This window comes from Mesoplodon densirostris, chromosome 14 (assembly GCF_025265405.1).
Source record: "Mesoplodon densirostris isolate mMesDen1 chromosome 14, mMesDen1 primary haplotype, whole genome shotgun sequence".
NCBI lineage: Eukaryota > Metazoa > Chordata > Mammalia > Artiodactyla > Ziphiidae > Mesoplodon > Mesoplodon densirostris.
In genome coordinates this window covers 11,474,129-11,490,926 of record NC_082674.1, presented here as the reverse complement: position 1 = coordinate 11,490,926, position 16,798 = coordinate 11,474,129, and the positions used below count along the sequence as shown (strand labels likewise).

The 16,798-nt window shown below is 40.7% G+C and overlaps 1 protein-coding gene across 2 annotated transcripts in view; it reads left to right on the top strand.

Moving 5' to 3' along the window:
• Positions 1 to 16,798, top strand: part of NBAS (NBAS subunit of NRZ tethering complex) — a 345,026-nt gene that overhangs the window by 276,530 nt on the left and 51,698 nt on the right. For both annotated transcript variants that reach the window (XM_060116919.1, XM_060116918.1), the window contains 3 exons: positions 2,914 to 3,132; positions 6,758 to 6,960; positions 9,282 to 9,371. In XM_060116919.1, the coding sequence (XP_059972902.1) occupies positions 2,914 to 3,132; positions 6,758 to 6,960; positions 9,282 to 9,371 (512 nt within the window). The remainder of the gene's footprint in view (positions 1 to 2,913; positions 3,133 to 6,757; positions 6,961 to 9,281; positions 9,372 to 16,798) is intronic.

Sequence of the window (16,798 nt, the reverse complement as noted above, 5' to 3'; positions counted from 1 at the left end):
TTACGCCAAGGGCTCTCCCTTACCCCTAGAGCTGTGATTTTCCATGGGAGTGAGATTGAAGGAAGAAGAGTGTCCATGCCACTTCTCCCCTGTATGTTGAGCAGAGTTGTTTAGTAATTTAGTAGCTATTTTCTGTTTGTCTCCAATGTGCTAGACATTGTGTTAGGTGCTAGGGATACAGAGATTTAAAAAGCACAGTTTCTACCCTGCAGGATCACATTGTTTAGTCAGGGAGATGTACAGATAACCAGCCGATTTTACATTACAGTGTAATGCCTTCTTTGATACAGGTAAGCTTTAAAAGGAACACATAGCAGGAGGAGATGATGTCAGGGACGGCGTCGCAAAGGCGTGAACCCTGAGCTGCTTCTGGAAGGACAGACAAAGGCAGGCTTGAGAAAGGATGACAGCTTTTTCTCAGACACCTTAAGACTGGTTTTTATATCTCTTAAAGGACTGTAAGAACTAGCCAGCCAACCAACGAACCGAGAGAATATGTAACAGAGACTGTATGTGCCCTGCAAAGCCTAACATTTTTCTATCTGGCCCTTTCCACCCCTGCTCTGTCTAAGGTGCTCACTAGTGGTTATACATACGTCATAAGCTTTCCCACTTCAGCAACTCTGCTTTTGCTATTCTGTCTTTTTGAAATGTTGTCATTCGTCCATTCATTCCTTTATACTTGCAACAAATTTGTTATGTATGGGCCACCATCCTGAGTTCTGGAAAGACAGCAGTGACAGACCGTAAGCAAATAGAAACACAGATGCCAGTTGTGAAGAAAAAAGAACGCAGGGGAAGGAGAAAGAGGCCAAGTGGGGGCGGAGGCAGCTCTCACTCGGTAGTCAGGGAGGCCTCGGAGAAGGCGGTGTTTGTGCCGAGTCCTGAGGGGAGCACAGGAATGAGCCCTGAGGATACCTGGGAGGAGAACGTTCCAGGCAGGGGGACCAACAGATGGAAAGGCTCTGCGGGCCTGCAGGGAGCTGAGTGTCCTAGGAGTGGGCTGAGAGTGGAAGAGAGGCGGGACACAGGCTTAGAGAGGTGGGCTGAGGTGAAGGGCAAATCATGTGGCGCCTAGTAGGGCTTTGCAGCCTTGATTTTATTCCTGCTCTGTCAGAGCCTGTGACGAGGCAGACGTGACCGAGTGGCATCTGTGTGACGTGCAGTGACGGGGAGCCCTGGCTTGGTAACCACGGGATCTGAACTCCGACTTTTACTCTCCTCCCTCTCATGATGAACCCAAACATACCACCCAGCCTCCCTGGGGCTCGGTCTTTCCATCCACATAATGGGGGTGTAAGGAGATCTGTTGAACTAAACACAAGTTCTAGTGTCTTGTATTTCACAGTTGCAGAAAGGAGTTCGCAGTTTATTTAGGGGAAGAGATAGTAATGTAACTAATACTGGCCAGTCAGTGGTAGCTTCTGATGTTGTTTCATGTCACGGGTGCTGGGAGGCAGCCGTCAGGTAAGGAGTGGGGGCCACAGAACTTGTTTGGAAGCTGCATTTGCAAAGCAAATACTTACTTACAATTCAGTGGAAACCGTGCTTTCCTAAAGATCCTTTTACCAATATGTATATGAGATTAAGAAAATGTCATCTCTTATGAAACATTAATCTTGCGTGGAATGACTTGGAGGGAGCTGGTGGGAAATGGAGTCTGGGGTAGGTTTGCCACGTGTTCATTGGTGTGGCCACTGGTGCTGTGTCTTTACGCCTGTGCCTACTTTTCAGAATACCCAGAGACGGACCGTGACTGATTTTAAGAAGTAATAGGAAAGATAACATTTTGTCCTAGGACTCTTTATCTGTTATTGTTGGTGTTGTTGTTTTTAAATCAACACAAAGTCCTTTTAAGGCTCTAGTACAAGTCTGCTTGAGTAGTTGACAAGAGACTGAATTCCAGGGTCCAGAGCAGCACAAATCAGCAGGGCCTAAAGAGGCCCCAGAATGGCTCAGAGGTATGTGGTGCCTCCATCAAAATGGGTTAAGTTTAAACTTAACTTTGCATTCTTGAGGCCAAGTGAACTTAACATATTAAATATTAGAAAAATATAACCCTTGCATACCTATCACAGTGGCCGTCACATATCAGAATTCAGTAAGCAGTTGGTGAGTAAATGAGCGAATACAACATTATTATAGAAAATTCAGAAAGTTGAGAAGCACAGAATTGCTCATGATCCCAACACTTTAACATAATGGTCACCAATAGAGTGAGTGTGTGTGTGTGTGTGTGTGTGTGTGTGTGTGTGTGTTCACCCACATGCACAGGTATAGTTCAGATTTTCATGTAAGCATGGTATAAATAGTTTTATGGTTTCTGATTCCTAAAATTGAATATTTTATGATAACCATTTTCCAAACGCCTATACTGTTTTTATAATTCTAATTTTAATGGCTGCATAATGTTCTATCTAGTAATTTATCATAAGCTAGTTACCATATCTCATATTATCAGACAATTAGATTGCTTTTGAAGTTTTATTTTTATGTTCTTATTCCAGTTAAAATCTTCATTCCTATACTGTTTATTTCTTTTGAATTATTTCCTTATAGTAAATGATCAGAACTGGTTGTAGAATTGACTCCTCATTTTTTCACTGTAACCAGTAATCTGTTTGACTTTTAGTTTCATCAAGACACCACCTGCTTTGGGGTATTAGCATTTATAAAACTGTATTTGCTCACTTAATAGTGCAAGTGGTACCTACCTATTTTTGTTTTCTTCGTGGAAGAAAAACCAGTATAGCAAAAATCCTATTCACTAAAGTTGTATGTATTAAAATTTTACTTTTCTCTCTACCACGTTAATATCTTTTAAATATGCCATGTGTAATAATGTAGGGTGATTTGTCTCACTTTTGTTCAATTCCTGTTTTTCTTGTTTGTTTATTTGTTTGTTTGTTAAAGCTATCTGTGGAAGCACGTAAAGAAATGACTGGAAAGGCTATTAAGACAGTCAAACATTTTATTGAGAAGCCAAGGAAAAGAAATTCAGAAGAAGACATTCAAGAGGCTAGTGATTCTAAGATGACCTACGCAGATGCCTTGAATCATCTGCAGAAGTCCCTGGCTCACCTGGAAACCCTCAACCACAGCTTCATCGTTTCTCTGAAGAATAGTGAGCAGGTACTGAAATGCAGACTTCTTCTGTCTGCTCACTCACTCAGATAATATCAGTGTATTCTTTCATTTATCCTTTAAAGCTATATTCGTAGTTTTGATAGGGTTTTCAATCTTGAAGATTTTTTTTTCAGTAGCCATTTTTTTTTTATTGAGGTATAGTTAATTTACAATGTTGGGTGAGTTTCAGGTGTACAGCAAAGTGATTCAGTTTTATTTAGATATAAATATATATATATATTTATATATACACTCACACGTGTATGTGTGTGTGTGTGTATCCTTTTTTCAGATTCTTTTCCATTATAGGTTATTACGGGACATTGAATAGAGTTCCCTATGCTATACAGTAGGTCCTTGTTATTGATCTGTTTTATACATAGTAGTGTGTATATGTTCATCTTAAACTCCTAATTATTCCCCCTCCTCCAAATCTTGCAGATAATGGTCTTAAACCTTTATCCTTTAACCTCTTCATTATCTCTTGATTGTCAGTTCAGTTTTCGCTTCTTTAAAAAGGATTTTAGGCCACTTAACACAATTGATAACTTGGGGAAGAAGGACATGAGGAGGTGAGAGGAGTGTGAGAAGGGGGCCAGGATGGGTGCCTGGGGTGAGAAAGTGGTTGCTAAAGCTGAGAAATGATGAAGACTGTGGTTCTCAAGCTCTGCTTCTAGCTGGTAGATGTTTTGCTGTCCAATTGAATAATGATATATTTTTTCCCCCTAATCTTCAGAAAAATTCAGAAATAGCCATCCATGCCTGCTTCAACAGTTTAAAAAAATTATATGTACTCATCCTATTTTTATGTTGCATTTTCCAGTATAACTTCATTATTGATATGACTTCTTTGACTAATAAAGTTGTTCCTAGTTGGTTTCTTGTTGAGACCCTCATGGTATCTCAGAAAGCACCCCATGAGAGTCAGGAGCCCCTGCCATGATGAGGTTTGGGGACCAGGGTGTTGGGACTACATGTGGAAACCCTTTGTAGCCTTTGGAGCTTTCCTTCTGTATTGTCACAGTCATGGAAATTTTAGTATTCTTTTCCATAACTTAAAAGTTGACAAATCAATAAGTAAATGATTTTCATCTAGGTGAAAACTGTTTAGGTATATTAAAAAAATTCCGTTTGCCCTTAAATGCTATGGTGAATGAACCTATAAGTGGCCACTAACCTCCTCTTTTATTTTTCTTAAACCTTACAAGTTTATTGAATTGTATTCTTGGCTTGTAAAAAATATTCCTGGGGCTCCTCTGGTGGCGCAGTGGTTGAGAGTCTGCCTGCCGATGCAGGGGACACGGGTTCGTGCCCCGGTCCGGGAAGATCCCACATGCCGCGGAGTGGCTGGGCCCGTGAGCCATGGCCGCTGAGCCTGCGCGTCTGGAGCCTGTGCTCTGCAACGGGAGAGGCCACAACAGTGAGCGGTCCATGTACTGCAAAATATATATATATATTGCTGAGCAGAAAGATCAGTCAGTGGAGAGGAGTCCAGATAATGAACAAATGGAAGACTTCAAAATATGTTTGAGACACAGAAATGTAAGCCCCTCATGCAAAAGATAATGGGAAGAATTCAAAAGTCTGATAGCACTTTTATCTCATTCTGTACTTTACAGCACCTGTTAGGCTATCTAATGAATAATATTAAATAATGGTATGAGCAATATAGAAGCCTTTGCAGGGAGCAGATTGGCTTTACCAATCTTGATTTTATCCTGTTGATACTTAGAGTTCTATAATCAATAATTATAAGAACTAGGGTAAAATTTGGATCTTCAGGTAAAAGTGATTTATACTTACTACTATAAAACTTTTAAAATACATATTCATTTTTCTAATCAAGTATTCTATATTCATATCCGGAGAATTGTCATTACTCTCCTTGGAATAAGTATTGTCTTTCAGTGGCTAGAGTAGTGTATATGGGGCCAAGGGAGTTATTAACAAAATCAGCCATTTGCTTCAGCTAGATTTAAAGGTACCAAATAGCTACTTGCAAATGTTAGGCCGTGGATGGTCCATAATAGGAGCCTCTTCTGATTCCTAAATTGAACATTATATGATTTTGTTAAGGCGCCTTTCAGAGCAAACGCTGGAAGTAACTTCAGCCTCATATATTTGTCCCTTTTAAGTTCAGGCCTTGATTTTAACCTCTTTCTATATACTGCATGAAAGAACATCTTATATACTCAAGAAGGTTAGTGCAATTTCAATTACAGGCCATTGGGGCCTCAGTTTCCTCTTGTCTCAGTAGGGATACTAGTAATTGCCCTGCCTAACTCACAGACTTTTTTTTTTTAATAGAAAGTTTAAAAAACAATGGGGAGAATAGTAAAATGAAATCTCCTGTGCCCAACTCCCAGCTTCCACAATTATCAAAATGTGACCAATCTTATTTCACACCTACCCTTACTATACTCCTGTGGATCATTTTAAAGAAAAACCCCATCATCTTTTCATTTTATCCACAAATCCTTCCATATCTATTTCTAAAAGATATGTTTAAACTTAACCACTACAGCATTACCAGTAAAAAAGGTAATAGTAATTCTTCAGTATCATCAAATGTCCAGTTAATGTTTAGATTTCCACATGGTTGTTTTGAAAGACAAAGCAGTTATATGGAGAATTACTTGTGAAAGTTGGAAAGTGTTATTAAATCAAGTGGCCATATTTGGTATGCTGAACAGTGGTAGCTGGTGTCCTATTTCTTTTTTTTTTTTTTTTGGTGTCCTATTTCTTAAATTATTTGTTGTCATGTTAGTTCGTACAGTATTATCAAAGAGGGGCAGGCCGTGTGGAGTGGGAGAGTGCAGTGGGGAAAGTCGAACTCGGGTTCTAATCCTAAAATCCATTAATGGCTGGCTGTGTGACTTTGGACACGTTACTTAACATCTTTGGTCTTCTATTTCCCTTTTGGTAAAGTGGAGCTAATTAAAAAACTCCTTGTGGGATAATGATAAACATTAAATTAGATGACATATGTACAATACCTGGGTTTACATAGTTGATGCTTAATAGATTATAACTGTTATGTGGTTATAGCACAATAATAATAATAGAGAAATTTGCCCTTAATGAGCATTACTTTGTGCCTAACATTGTGCTAAAGGACTGATTTTTTTTTTTTGTGGTATGCGGGCCTCTCACTGTTGTGGCCTCTCCCGTTGCGGAGCGTAGTCTCCGGATGCACAGGCTTAGTGGCCATGGCTCATGGGCCCAGCCGCTCTGCGGCATGTGGGATCTTCCCAGACCGGGGCACGAACCCGTGTCCCCTGCATCGGCAGGCGGACTCTCAACCACTGCGCCACCAGGGAAGCCCAAGGACTGATTTTTATATTATTGAATGTTTATGACATCCTCTGTTCATAAGAAGTGATTGTCCTCATCCTCGTTTTATAGATACTGGAAATTTGAGATCACAATGGCTTACTAATTAAAGCGAGGATTGCACTCAAGCCTGGGTGGCCCTGGAGACCAAGCTCTTAACAACCCCTGCATATTCCTCCACGTGGTGTTTGTGGTCATAGTGTATTTGGTTTGAGAGCTTCTAAGTATATTTCACTCTGTCCATGTAGACATGTAATTCCTAGTTGATATTTACATGTTGAATTCCATATGTTTGCAGGAAACGCTGCAGAAATATAGTTACCTCTATGATCTGTCTCGGTCAGAAAAAGGGAGAGTTCAGGATCAAGCCGTGGCCATGTGTTTAGACGGTCAGCCTCTAAGAATGATTCAACAGCTGCTAGAGGTGGCTGTTGGCCCTCTTGACATCTCACCTAAGGATATAGTACACAGTGCAATAACAAAAATCATCTCTGCATTGAGGTAAGCTATAAAATAGTCATTGAGGAAAACCTGAGCTGATATTTTGCCAGTAATGTGCTTGTTTCACGGTTGTTAGAAAGGTAAAATATCATCACGTATGTAGGAGCATTTTATAAAGTATGATGTACTTCATAAAAAGTGAGAGATTATGATTAGACTTCTCAGTCTCATGTCTTAAAATATCTTGTGAATGGAGAACCATGGCAATGTTCTGTCATTGGTCCTGTGTGTAACATGTCAAGAAGCTAGCTAACTTCTGGGTAGACCCTCTCTCGCACCCAGATAATTCTTGAAATAAGGGAAAGGCCAAAATGGCATGTGAAGCAGGTCGTTAAGTGTCAGACCGTCATGTGACTTCAGCGTGGATTTTCAGAGCTTCTCTTCTAATTCCCCTTCTTTGTAGCAGTGGGAAACCAGTTCCCAGAAATTTGTTTTGAAGTACACAAGGCAAAGTTAATCGTATACTGAAGAAGTTGGACGTGTGTTAAGTATCTTAGGACATTATTTACCTGCAATTAATGGCATAAAACTGACAACTGAGAAATTCTAGCTTTCTGTCGATAGGCTGGTATCTTTGTAGGAAAACATCCAAGGGGATTAGGAAAGAGAGAAAGTTGAGCTAAGAAAATAATGAGGCATCAAGTGCTTTCTGTGAATAATGCAGTTAGCCTAAAAGATTTAGTTGTGTTTAACTTCTTCTTCTTTTAAGCATTCTTTGTAATTCTCTGTTGCTCTCGAGGAACTTTTTGATTAAATGCGTGTCAGTTTTCAGCAGCTGAACTGAAATCAAATGAGCCTTCATCAGTTTAATTACCCAGCTTCATCCAGTTTTCACCTTAATGCTCTGAGGTATCTGGTAATTTTATATACAGGGAGAGAAATAAAATAGTGTAACACTTTTTAGAAATCGCAAATATGAAATGAATAAAGCTTTTTTCTATTACGAGCTTATTATGTTTTGGTGGTGGTCGTGATTATAAGATCCACTTTCCTCTTTCAAATGATGACAGATAATTGCCATGTTTTGTACCTTTTTGATTCAGTTCTTTTATTATTTCTTAAATCAAGGCTTAGATGAAGCTCACAAAAACAAAAATTTGAAAAATTACTGCTTTGAATATAATTTAGTTTATTTTTCAAAAGTTGTACATTTTCATATGATTAAAACATTTATAAAATTCTGACGTAAATTATACTCCTTTCTTTTTCCCTGTGCCCAGTTCTACTACTGAAGATTTTGTTCTGATCTAATAAATGTTAGACTTAGTTCACAGAAGACATTCAATAAAAATGAATTAAATCTTTCAGTAGTGAGAGGAAGGGGAACTTCCGTTCCCCTACCTCTTTTTCAAAGGAAAACAAATTGCTATTGCCTATGTCCATAACATTAACCTTTTAGAAAGTTAGTGAAATTTAGTAGGCATAAAATGACAAAGGGATGAGCATACTGAATCCAGCAGTTGGTTTAAATCATATAACTTAAACTATTCAAAAACTCATCTAAAACTTCTCTTTCCTCTGTTACATTTTCAGAATTCAGTAGAGTTCCAGACACTTGCATTTGTAGAATGAGCATAATAGGGCCTGTCTCATGGGCTGTTGGGATTATTAAATGTCAGGTTGTATGTGAAGCACTTAGCAGTGCCTGCTACCTAGTAAGTACCGTGTAAATATTAGTGTTTTGAGAAAAAGGCCAACTAGAGAATTTAGATTATTATATACTTAATGCTTAAAATAGCTCTTTTTTTTTTTTTTTTTTTTTTGCGGTACGCGGGCCTCTCACTGTTGTGGCCTCTCCCCTTGCGGAGCACAGGCTCCAGACGCGCAGACTCAGGGGCCATGGCTCACGGGCCCAGCCGCTCCGCGGCATGTGGGATCCTCACGGACCGGGGCACAAACCCGTGTCCCCTGCATCGGCAGGCGGACTCTCAACCACTGCGCCACCAGGGAAGCCCATAGCTCATATTTTTAATGCCCATTGAGTATATCTTTGAATTTTTGGATGACAGAATGCAAATAGATTTTCTTACTCTCTCCGTTTCCTTTTTTTCCCCCCTTTTCCTCTACCCTCTTGGTAGGAAAACAAACCTGTATTAGACTGTGAGCTCCTTCAGGGCAGAGGTTTCATCTCCACCTCCTTAGCACACAGTATAGGACTTGGTACCCTTGTGGGCTGCATATACCACGAACGGCTATGAGCTGGCGGTATATGCTGTGCCGAGATCCAGCTGGATTCATCCGAGTGTAAATGCCCCACTTGTTTCTGAGGCTTGAGCCATCCTGTTCTGATTCCATTCCTCTCTCTGTCTCTCCCTTCGCAGTGGAGGCAGTGCTGACCTCGGGGGCCCGACGGACCCTCTCCGCGTCCTGGAAGGGGTTGTTGCAGCCGTCCACGCCAGTGTCGACGAAGGGTAAGGCTGGAGCAGTTTGTGGGTCTCACTGAATGGCGTTCCTCGGAGTCCTAGCATTGCTTTTAATATCCATGTTTATGAAGCTTCCATGACTAAGCATCTTTTCTAGGCGGTTCTGAAGGAAGAGCTGAGGAGTTTCTGGAGATGCGCTTTCCCAGCTGTACTCTTAGCCCATCAGCTCCCACAGAACCCTCTCCTTCTCTCCCGGGCCTTGCTGGCCTCAGAGAGTGTGTTCTCTTCCCACCTCCTTCTGAGGGCGGCCAGGGAGAGGAAACTGCTCTGCTTCTTAGGAGAGCAGGGGTTTACATCTCCAGGAGGTTAACTGTACTGATTAAGTATGGAAACTCCTAGAGTATATATGTTATTTTTAAAAACCTTTATATATGTTAAGTCTGTGCTGTCTGAGGACTGAGAGTGTAGAGGCTTTATAAGTCTAGGAATGTGTGTGTCTCCAAACCATTTTAAGAAAGAATCTTTCATTCAGGTGCACTGGTGGTAGTAGTTGGCATAACAGCAACAGCAAAATGACAGTTATATATTTCCCAGAGTTGACGAAGATCCTTCCTATGTCTGATACCCATGGCAACCCTGTAAGGCCTCACCCCAGTTTTCTTTGATACAATAATAATGAAGCGTATTTGAGAAACCCCCTCACAGTTCATTCTGTAATATTGTTTTTATTTGCATATTGCCTTCCAGTTATTGTTCAGGTACAGATACATTTTTACACGATTTCGATCAAAACGTATGAACACTTCTCTCTTCTGTTTTAGTTACTTGCTATTGGAACTCTTTCCAATGATCTTTGTAGATTTAGTGGTTACGATTTTTGACGCCTGCATATGTGCTGCCATTGTCAGATGAGGAGAGAAAGTCTGGGAGAGAGGAGTTGACTTGCCCGGAGTCAGAGGCCTAGGAAATAGAGCCAGGAGTCCGGTCTGTCCCTGCGTCATGATTTAGGGCTCAGATGCATTTATAGAATGTCTCCACACATCACTCTGGGCCCGCGGTTTGAGTGAAAGAACATAGGATAAGCCATATGGCTGGGTCTGGCAAACGTGGCCAGCGGGGCCCTCGACCTACTGTGCCTTTTACTTTGCACGTTTTTTCTAAACTCCCTTGCTTGTGGGTCTTCAAATGGTAAGGAAGCCACAGCTGTGGCTAATGTGGGCTTCTTATTCTAAAAAGAAATGTCACTGTTCTGCACGTTTAGTGTGTGTCGTGTTCCATACTCGGTCACGAGCAGTTAGTTCTGGGTAGGAGGAGCTCCGAGTCTCACAGGGGAGACCAGCTTGCCTGGGCTCCCAGTTACCACGCCATAGAGTGGTCAGCGCTGTGCAGAAAGCAAGGTGGAGGGGGTGGCTTATTCTGCCCGGGGAAGTTAGGGCAGCATCCACACGGGGCAGCATTGGAGCTGGTCTGTGACATCTGAGTCTGCGAGAAGGAGGACGTGTAGTCCAGGCTGGGCACACTGCTTCAACAGGGCAGGAGCAGCACATAGCAGGGTAGGCAGAGGTGCTGTGTGGGGAACCCTCAGCCACTCTCTAGGGGCTCCATTAGGCGGCTGCCGTTCCAGTCACAGCCCATCGGTCAGTTCTCAGCTCACTGCTCCCCTGTGAGCTGTCGCACAGTGGCTGTCAGGTACCCGGACCTGGATCCGGGCCTCACGTGATGAGTGGAATCGTCACAGGCACTGCTTTAAGCCCCTTGCAGTGGGCTCTCTCAGTCTCGTCCCACTGGCAACATCTCAAAAAATTGGAAGGCAGGGCTTCCCTGGTGGTGCAGTGGTTGAGAGTCCGCCTGCTGATGCAGGGGATGCGGGTTCGTGCCCCAGTCTGGGAGGATCCCACATGCCGCGGAGCGGCTGGCCCCGTGAGCCATGGCCGCTGAGCCTGTGCGTCCGGAGCCTGTGCTCCGCAACGGGAGAGGCCACAACAGTGAGAGGCCTGCGTACAGCAAAAAAAAAAAAAAAAATGAGAAGGCAGTGTTTTTCTTAGTGAATTTCCATCCAGATATACAGAAGAATCCAACTTGGGTCACTTGAATACAGACTTTTTTTAAGCTTCGATTTCCAAAGAGGAAGACATCGGGGAATGGAGAGTCAGAACGAGATCTTACTTTTCATCCCAGAGACACAGAACAACAAAGGCTCCTTAACAACAACAAAAAACTTAAGTGAACTTTTTTTTTTTCGCTTAAAAAAGAAAAAGAGAAAGACAGACAAAGTCATAACTTTTATTCCTAGCAAGCGTTCTGTGAATGTGGACAGTTAAACCTGACACCCTTGGCTTCAGTTCTCTTCCCTGAGAGCGTGTCCACCAGAGTCACGGGGGGGAGTTGCTCTGTCTTCTCTAGGTAGTTCCCGGGAAGCGGGGTCTTCAGAGTGACATGGGGATTGAAACTCTTTTAAAGTAATGCTCCAGGATTGGCAGATACAAACTATTATGTGTAAAATAGGTAAACAACAAGGTCCTACTGTATAGCACAAGGAACTGTATTCAATATCCTGTGATAAATCATAATGGAAAAGGATCTGAAAAAGAACATATGACTGTATGTATAACTGACTCACTTTGCTGTACACCTGAAACTAACACAACATTGTAAATCAGCTATACTTCAATTAAAAAAATCAGATAAATAAAGATAGAGTAACTGCTCATTACTTGGTCTGACATGACTGACTAACCCTCTAGGAGGCCACGCCAGGCGTGTATGCCCCTAACCCTCCCTCAGTCCCAGCCCTGTAATGTGAACACCCATTGCCCACTATGGCATCTGTTTAAACGGCAAATCATCTCTCTTCATATACATTGTCAGCTGTCACAAACACGCACGCGTGCGCTCACACACACACACACACACACACACACACACACACTCACATACATCCATATGCTCTTAGGTGAGGCATATACCATCCCATAATATTCTGGCAGAGAGACTGAAAAGTCAGAATTATGGTGTGTGCATTAATGGGTACCACCAAGAGTTCAGTTTTGTATTTAATTTTTAGACAGTTTATGCCTTCATCAGCATGTCCTCCTTTGACTTTTTATATTGGTACAGATATCATCTACCTTTTAACTGCAGTGCCCGCCTCTCCCGTGAAGCCCCCTTTCCCTCTTCTTCTACCTGTGCTAAGCGTAAACGACGTAAAACCACAGCACCTGGGCAGATAACAGTGGAGCCAGCAGCCACCTGTCCAGGCAGACTTCCTTTTAAGTTTAGCCACATTCTTGCTTCTAGATATCAGGGTTAAGTCTTCTAGGGGTTTGAAATAGTGTCAAAGACCTTTTTTTTTTTTTAAATATCTTTATGGAGTATAATTGCTTTACAATGTTGTGTTACTTTCTGCTGTATAACAAAGTGAATCAGCTATACATGTACATATATCCCCGTATCCCCTCCCTCTTGCGTCTCCCTCCCACCCTCCCTATCCCACCCCTCTAGGTGGTCACAAAGCACTGAGCTGATCTCCCTGTGCTATGCAGCTGCTTCCCACTAGCTATCTATTTTACATTTGGTAGTGTATATATGTCCATGCCACTCTCTCACTTCGTCCCAGCTTACCCTTCCCCCTCCCCGTGACCTCAAGTCCATTCTCTACATCTGTGTCTTTATTCCTGTCCTGCCCCTAGGTTCTTCAGATTTTTTTTTTTTTAGATTCCATATATATGTGTTAGCATACAGTATTTGTTTTTCTCTTGCTGACTTAGTTCACTCTGTATGACAGACTCTAGGTCCATCCACCTCATTACAAATAACTCAATTTCGTTTCTCTTTATGGCCGAGTAATATTCCATTGTATACATGTGCCACATCTTCTTTATCCATTCATCTGTTGATGGACACTTAGGTTGCTTCCATATCCTGGTTATTGTAAATACTGCTGCAGTGAACATTGTGGTACATGACTCTTCTTGAATTATGGTTTTCTCAGGGTATATGCCCAGTAGTGGGATTGCTGGATCATATGGTAGTTCTATTTTTAGTTTTTCAAGGAACCTCCATAGTGTTCTCCATAGTGGTTGTATCAATTTACATTCCCACCAACAGTGCAGAAGGGTTCCCTTTTCTCCACACCCTCTCCAGCATTTGTTGTTTGTAGATTTTCTGATGATGCCCATTCTAACAGGTATGAGGTGATACCTCATTGTAATTTTGATTTGCATGTCTCTAATATTTAGTGATGATGAGCAGCTTTTCATGTGCCTCTTGGCCATCTGTATATCTTCTTTAGAGAAATGTCTATTTAGGTCTTCTGCCCATTTCTGGATTGGGTTGTTTGTTTTTCTGATATTGAGCTGCATGAGTTGCTTGTATATTTTGGAGATTAATCCTTTGTCAGTTGCTTCATTTGCAAATATTTTCTCCCAATCTGAGGATTGTCTTTTCATCTTGTTATGGTTTCCTTTGCTGTGCAAAAGCTTTTAAGTTTCACTGGGTCCCATTTGTTTTGTTTTTATTTCCATTTCTCTAGGAGGTGGGTCAAAAAGGATCTTGCTGTGGTTTATGTCATAGAGTGTTCTGCCTATGTTTTCCTCTAGGAGTTTTATAGTGTCTGGCCTTACATTTAGGTCTTTAATCCATTTTGAGTTTATTTTTGTGTATGGTGTTAGGGAATGTTCTAATTTCATTCTTTTACATGTAGCTAGCTGTCCAGTATTCCCAGCACCACTTATTGAAGAGGCTGTCTTTTCTCCTTTGTATATTCTTGCCTCCTTTATCAAAGATAAGGTGACCATAGTTGTGTGGGTTTATCTCTGGACTTTCTATCCTGTTCCATTGATCTATCTTTCTGGTTTTTTGCCAGTACCATACTGTCTTGATTACTGTAGCTTTGTAGTATAGTCTGAAGTCTGAGAGCCCAATTCCTCCAGCTCTGTTTTTCTTTCTCAAGATTGCTTTGGCTATTTGGGGACTTTTGTGTTTCCATACAAATTGTGGAGTTGTTTTGTTCTAGTTCTGTGAAAAAAGCCATTGGTACTTTGATAGGGATTGCATTGAATCTGGAGATTGCTTTGGATAGTATAGTCATTTTCACAATGTTGATTCTTCCAATCCAAGTACATGGTATATCTCTCCATCTGTTTGTATCATCTTTAATTTCTTTCATTGGTGTCTTATAGTTTTCTGCATACAGGTCTTTTGTCTCCTTAGGTAGATTTATTACTAGATATTTTATTCTTTTTGTTGCAGTGGGAAATGGGAGTGTTTCCTTAATTTCCCTTTCAGATTTTTCATCATTAGTGTCTAGGAATGCAAAGGATTTCTGTGCATGAATTTTGTATCCTGCTACTCTACCAAATTCATTGATTAGCTCTAGTAGTTTTCTGGTAGCATCTTTAGGATTCTATATGTATAGTATCATGTCATCTGCAAACAGTGACAGTTTTACTTCTTCTTTATTGATTTGGATTCCTTTTATTTCTTTTTCTTCTCTGATTGCTGTGGCTAAAACTTCCAAAACTAAGTTGAATAAGAGTGGTGAGAGTGGGCAGCCTTGTCTTGTTCCTGATCTTAGTGGAAATGGTTTCAGTTTTTCACCATTGAGGAGGATGTTGGCTGTGGGTTTGTCATATATGGCCTTTATTATGTTGAGGAAAGTTCCCTCTATGCCTACTTTCTGCAGGGTTTTTCTCATAAATGGGTGTTGAATTTTGTCGAAAGCTTTTTCTGCATCTACTGAGATGATCATATGTTTTTTTCTCCTTCAATTTGTTAATATGGTTTATCACATTGATTGATTTGTGTATATTGAAGAATCCTTGCATTCCTGGGATAAACCCCACTTGATCATGGTGTATGATCCTTTAAATATGCTATGTTGGATTCTGTTTGCTAATATTTTGTTGAGGATTTTTGCTTCTATGTTCATCAGTGATATTGGCCTGTAGTTTTCTTTCTTTGTGACATCTTTGTCTGGTTTTGGTATCAGGGTGATGGTGGCCTCATAGAATGAGTTCGGGAGTGTTCCTCCCTCTTCTATATTTTGGAAGAGTTTGAGAAGGATAGGTGTTACCTCTTCTCTAAATGTTTGATAGAATTCGCCTATGAAGCTATCTGGTCCTGGGCTTTTGTTTGTTGGAAGATTTATAATCACAGTCTCAATTTCAGTGCTTGTGATTGGTCTGTTTATATTTTCTATTTCTTCCTGGTTCAGTGTCGGAAAGTTGTGCTTTTCTAAGAATTTGTCCATTTCTTCCTGGTTGTCCATTTTATTGGCATAGAGTTGCTTGTAGTAATCTCTCATCATGCTTTGTATTTCTGCAATGTCAGTTGTTACTTCTCCTTTTTCGTTTCTAATTCTATTGATTTTTGTCGTCTCCCTTTTTTTCTTGATGAGTCTGGCTAATGGGTTATCAATTTTGTGTGTCTTCTCAAAGAACCAGCTTTTAGTTTTATTGATCTTTGCTATTGTTTCCTTCATTTCTTTTTCATTTATTTTGATCTGATCTTTATGATTTCTTTCCTTCTGCTAACTTTGGGTTTTTTGTTCTTCTTTCTTTAATTGCTTTAGGTGTAAGGTTAGGTTGTTTATTTGAGATGCTTCTTGTCTCTTGAGGTAGGATTGTATTGCTATAAACTTCCCTCTCAGAACTACTTTTGCTGCATCCCATAGGTTTTGGGTTGTCGTGTTTTCATTGTCATTTGTTTCTAAATATGTTGTGATATCCTCTTTGATTTGTTCAATGGTCTATTGGTTATTTAGTAGTGTGTTGTTTAGCCTCCAAGTGTTTGTATGTTTTACAGTTTTTTTCCTGTAATTGATATCTAGTTTCATAGTGTTGTGGTCGGAAAAGATACTTGATACGATTTCAATTTTCTTAAATTTACCAAGGCTTGATTTGTGACCCAAGATATGATCTGTCCTGGAGAATGTTCCATGAGCACTTGAGAAGAAAGTGTATTCTCTTGTTTTGGGATGGAATGTCCTGTAAATATCAATTAAGTCCATCTTATTTAATGTATCATTTAAAGCTTTTGTTTCCTTATTTATTTTCATTTTGGTTGATCTGTCCATTGGTGACAGTGGGGTGTTAAAGTCCCCTACTATGATTGTGCTACTGTCGATTTCACCTTTTATGGCTGTTAGCATTTGCCTTATGTATTGAGGTGCTGCTATGTTGGGTGTGTAAATATTTACAATTGTTATATCTTCTTCTTGGATCAATCCCTTGATCATTATGTAGTGTCCTTCTTTGTCTCTTGTAATAGTCTTTATTTTAAAGTCTATTTTGTCTGATATGAGAATTGCTACTCCAGCTTTCTTTTGATTTCCATTTGTATGGAATATCTTTTTCCATCCCCTCACTTTCAGTCTGTATGTGTCCCTAGGTCTGAAGTGGGTCTCTTGTAGACAGCATATATATATGGCTATTGGTTTTGTATCCATTCAGCCAGTCTACGTCTTTTGGTTGGAG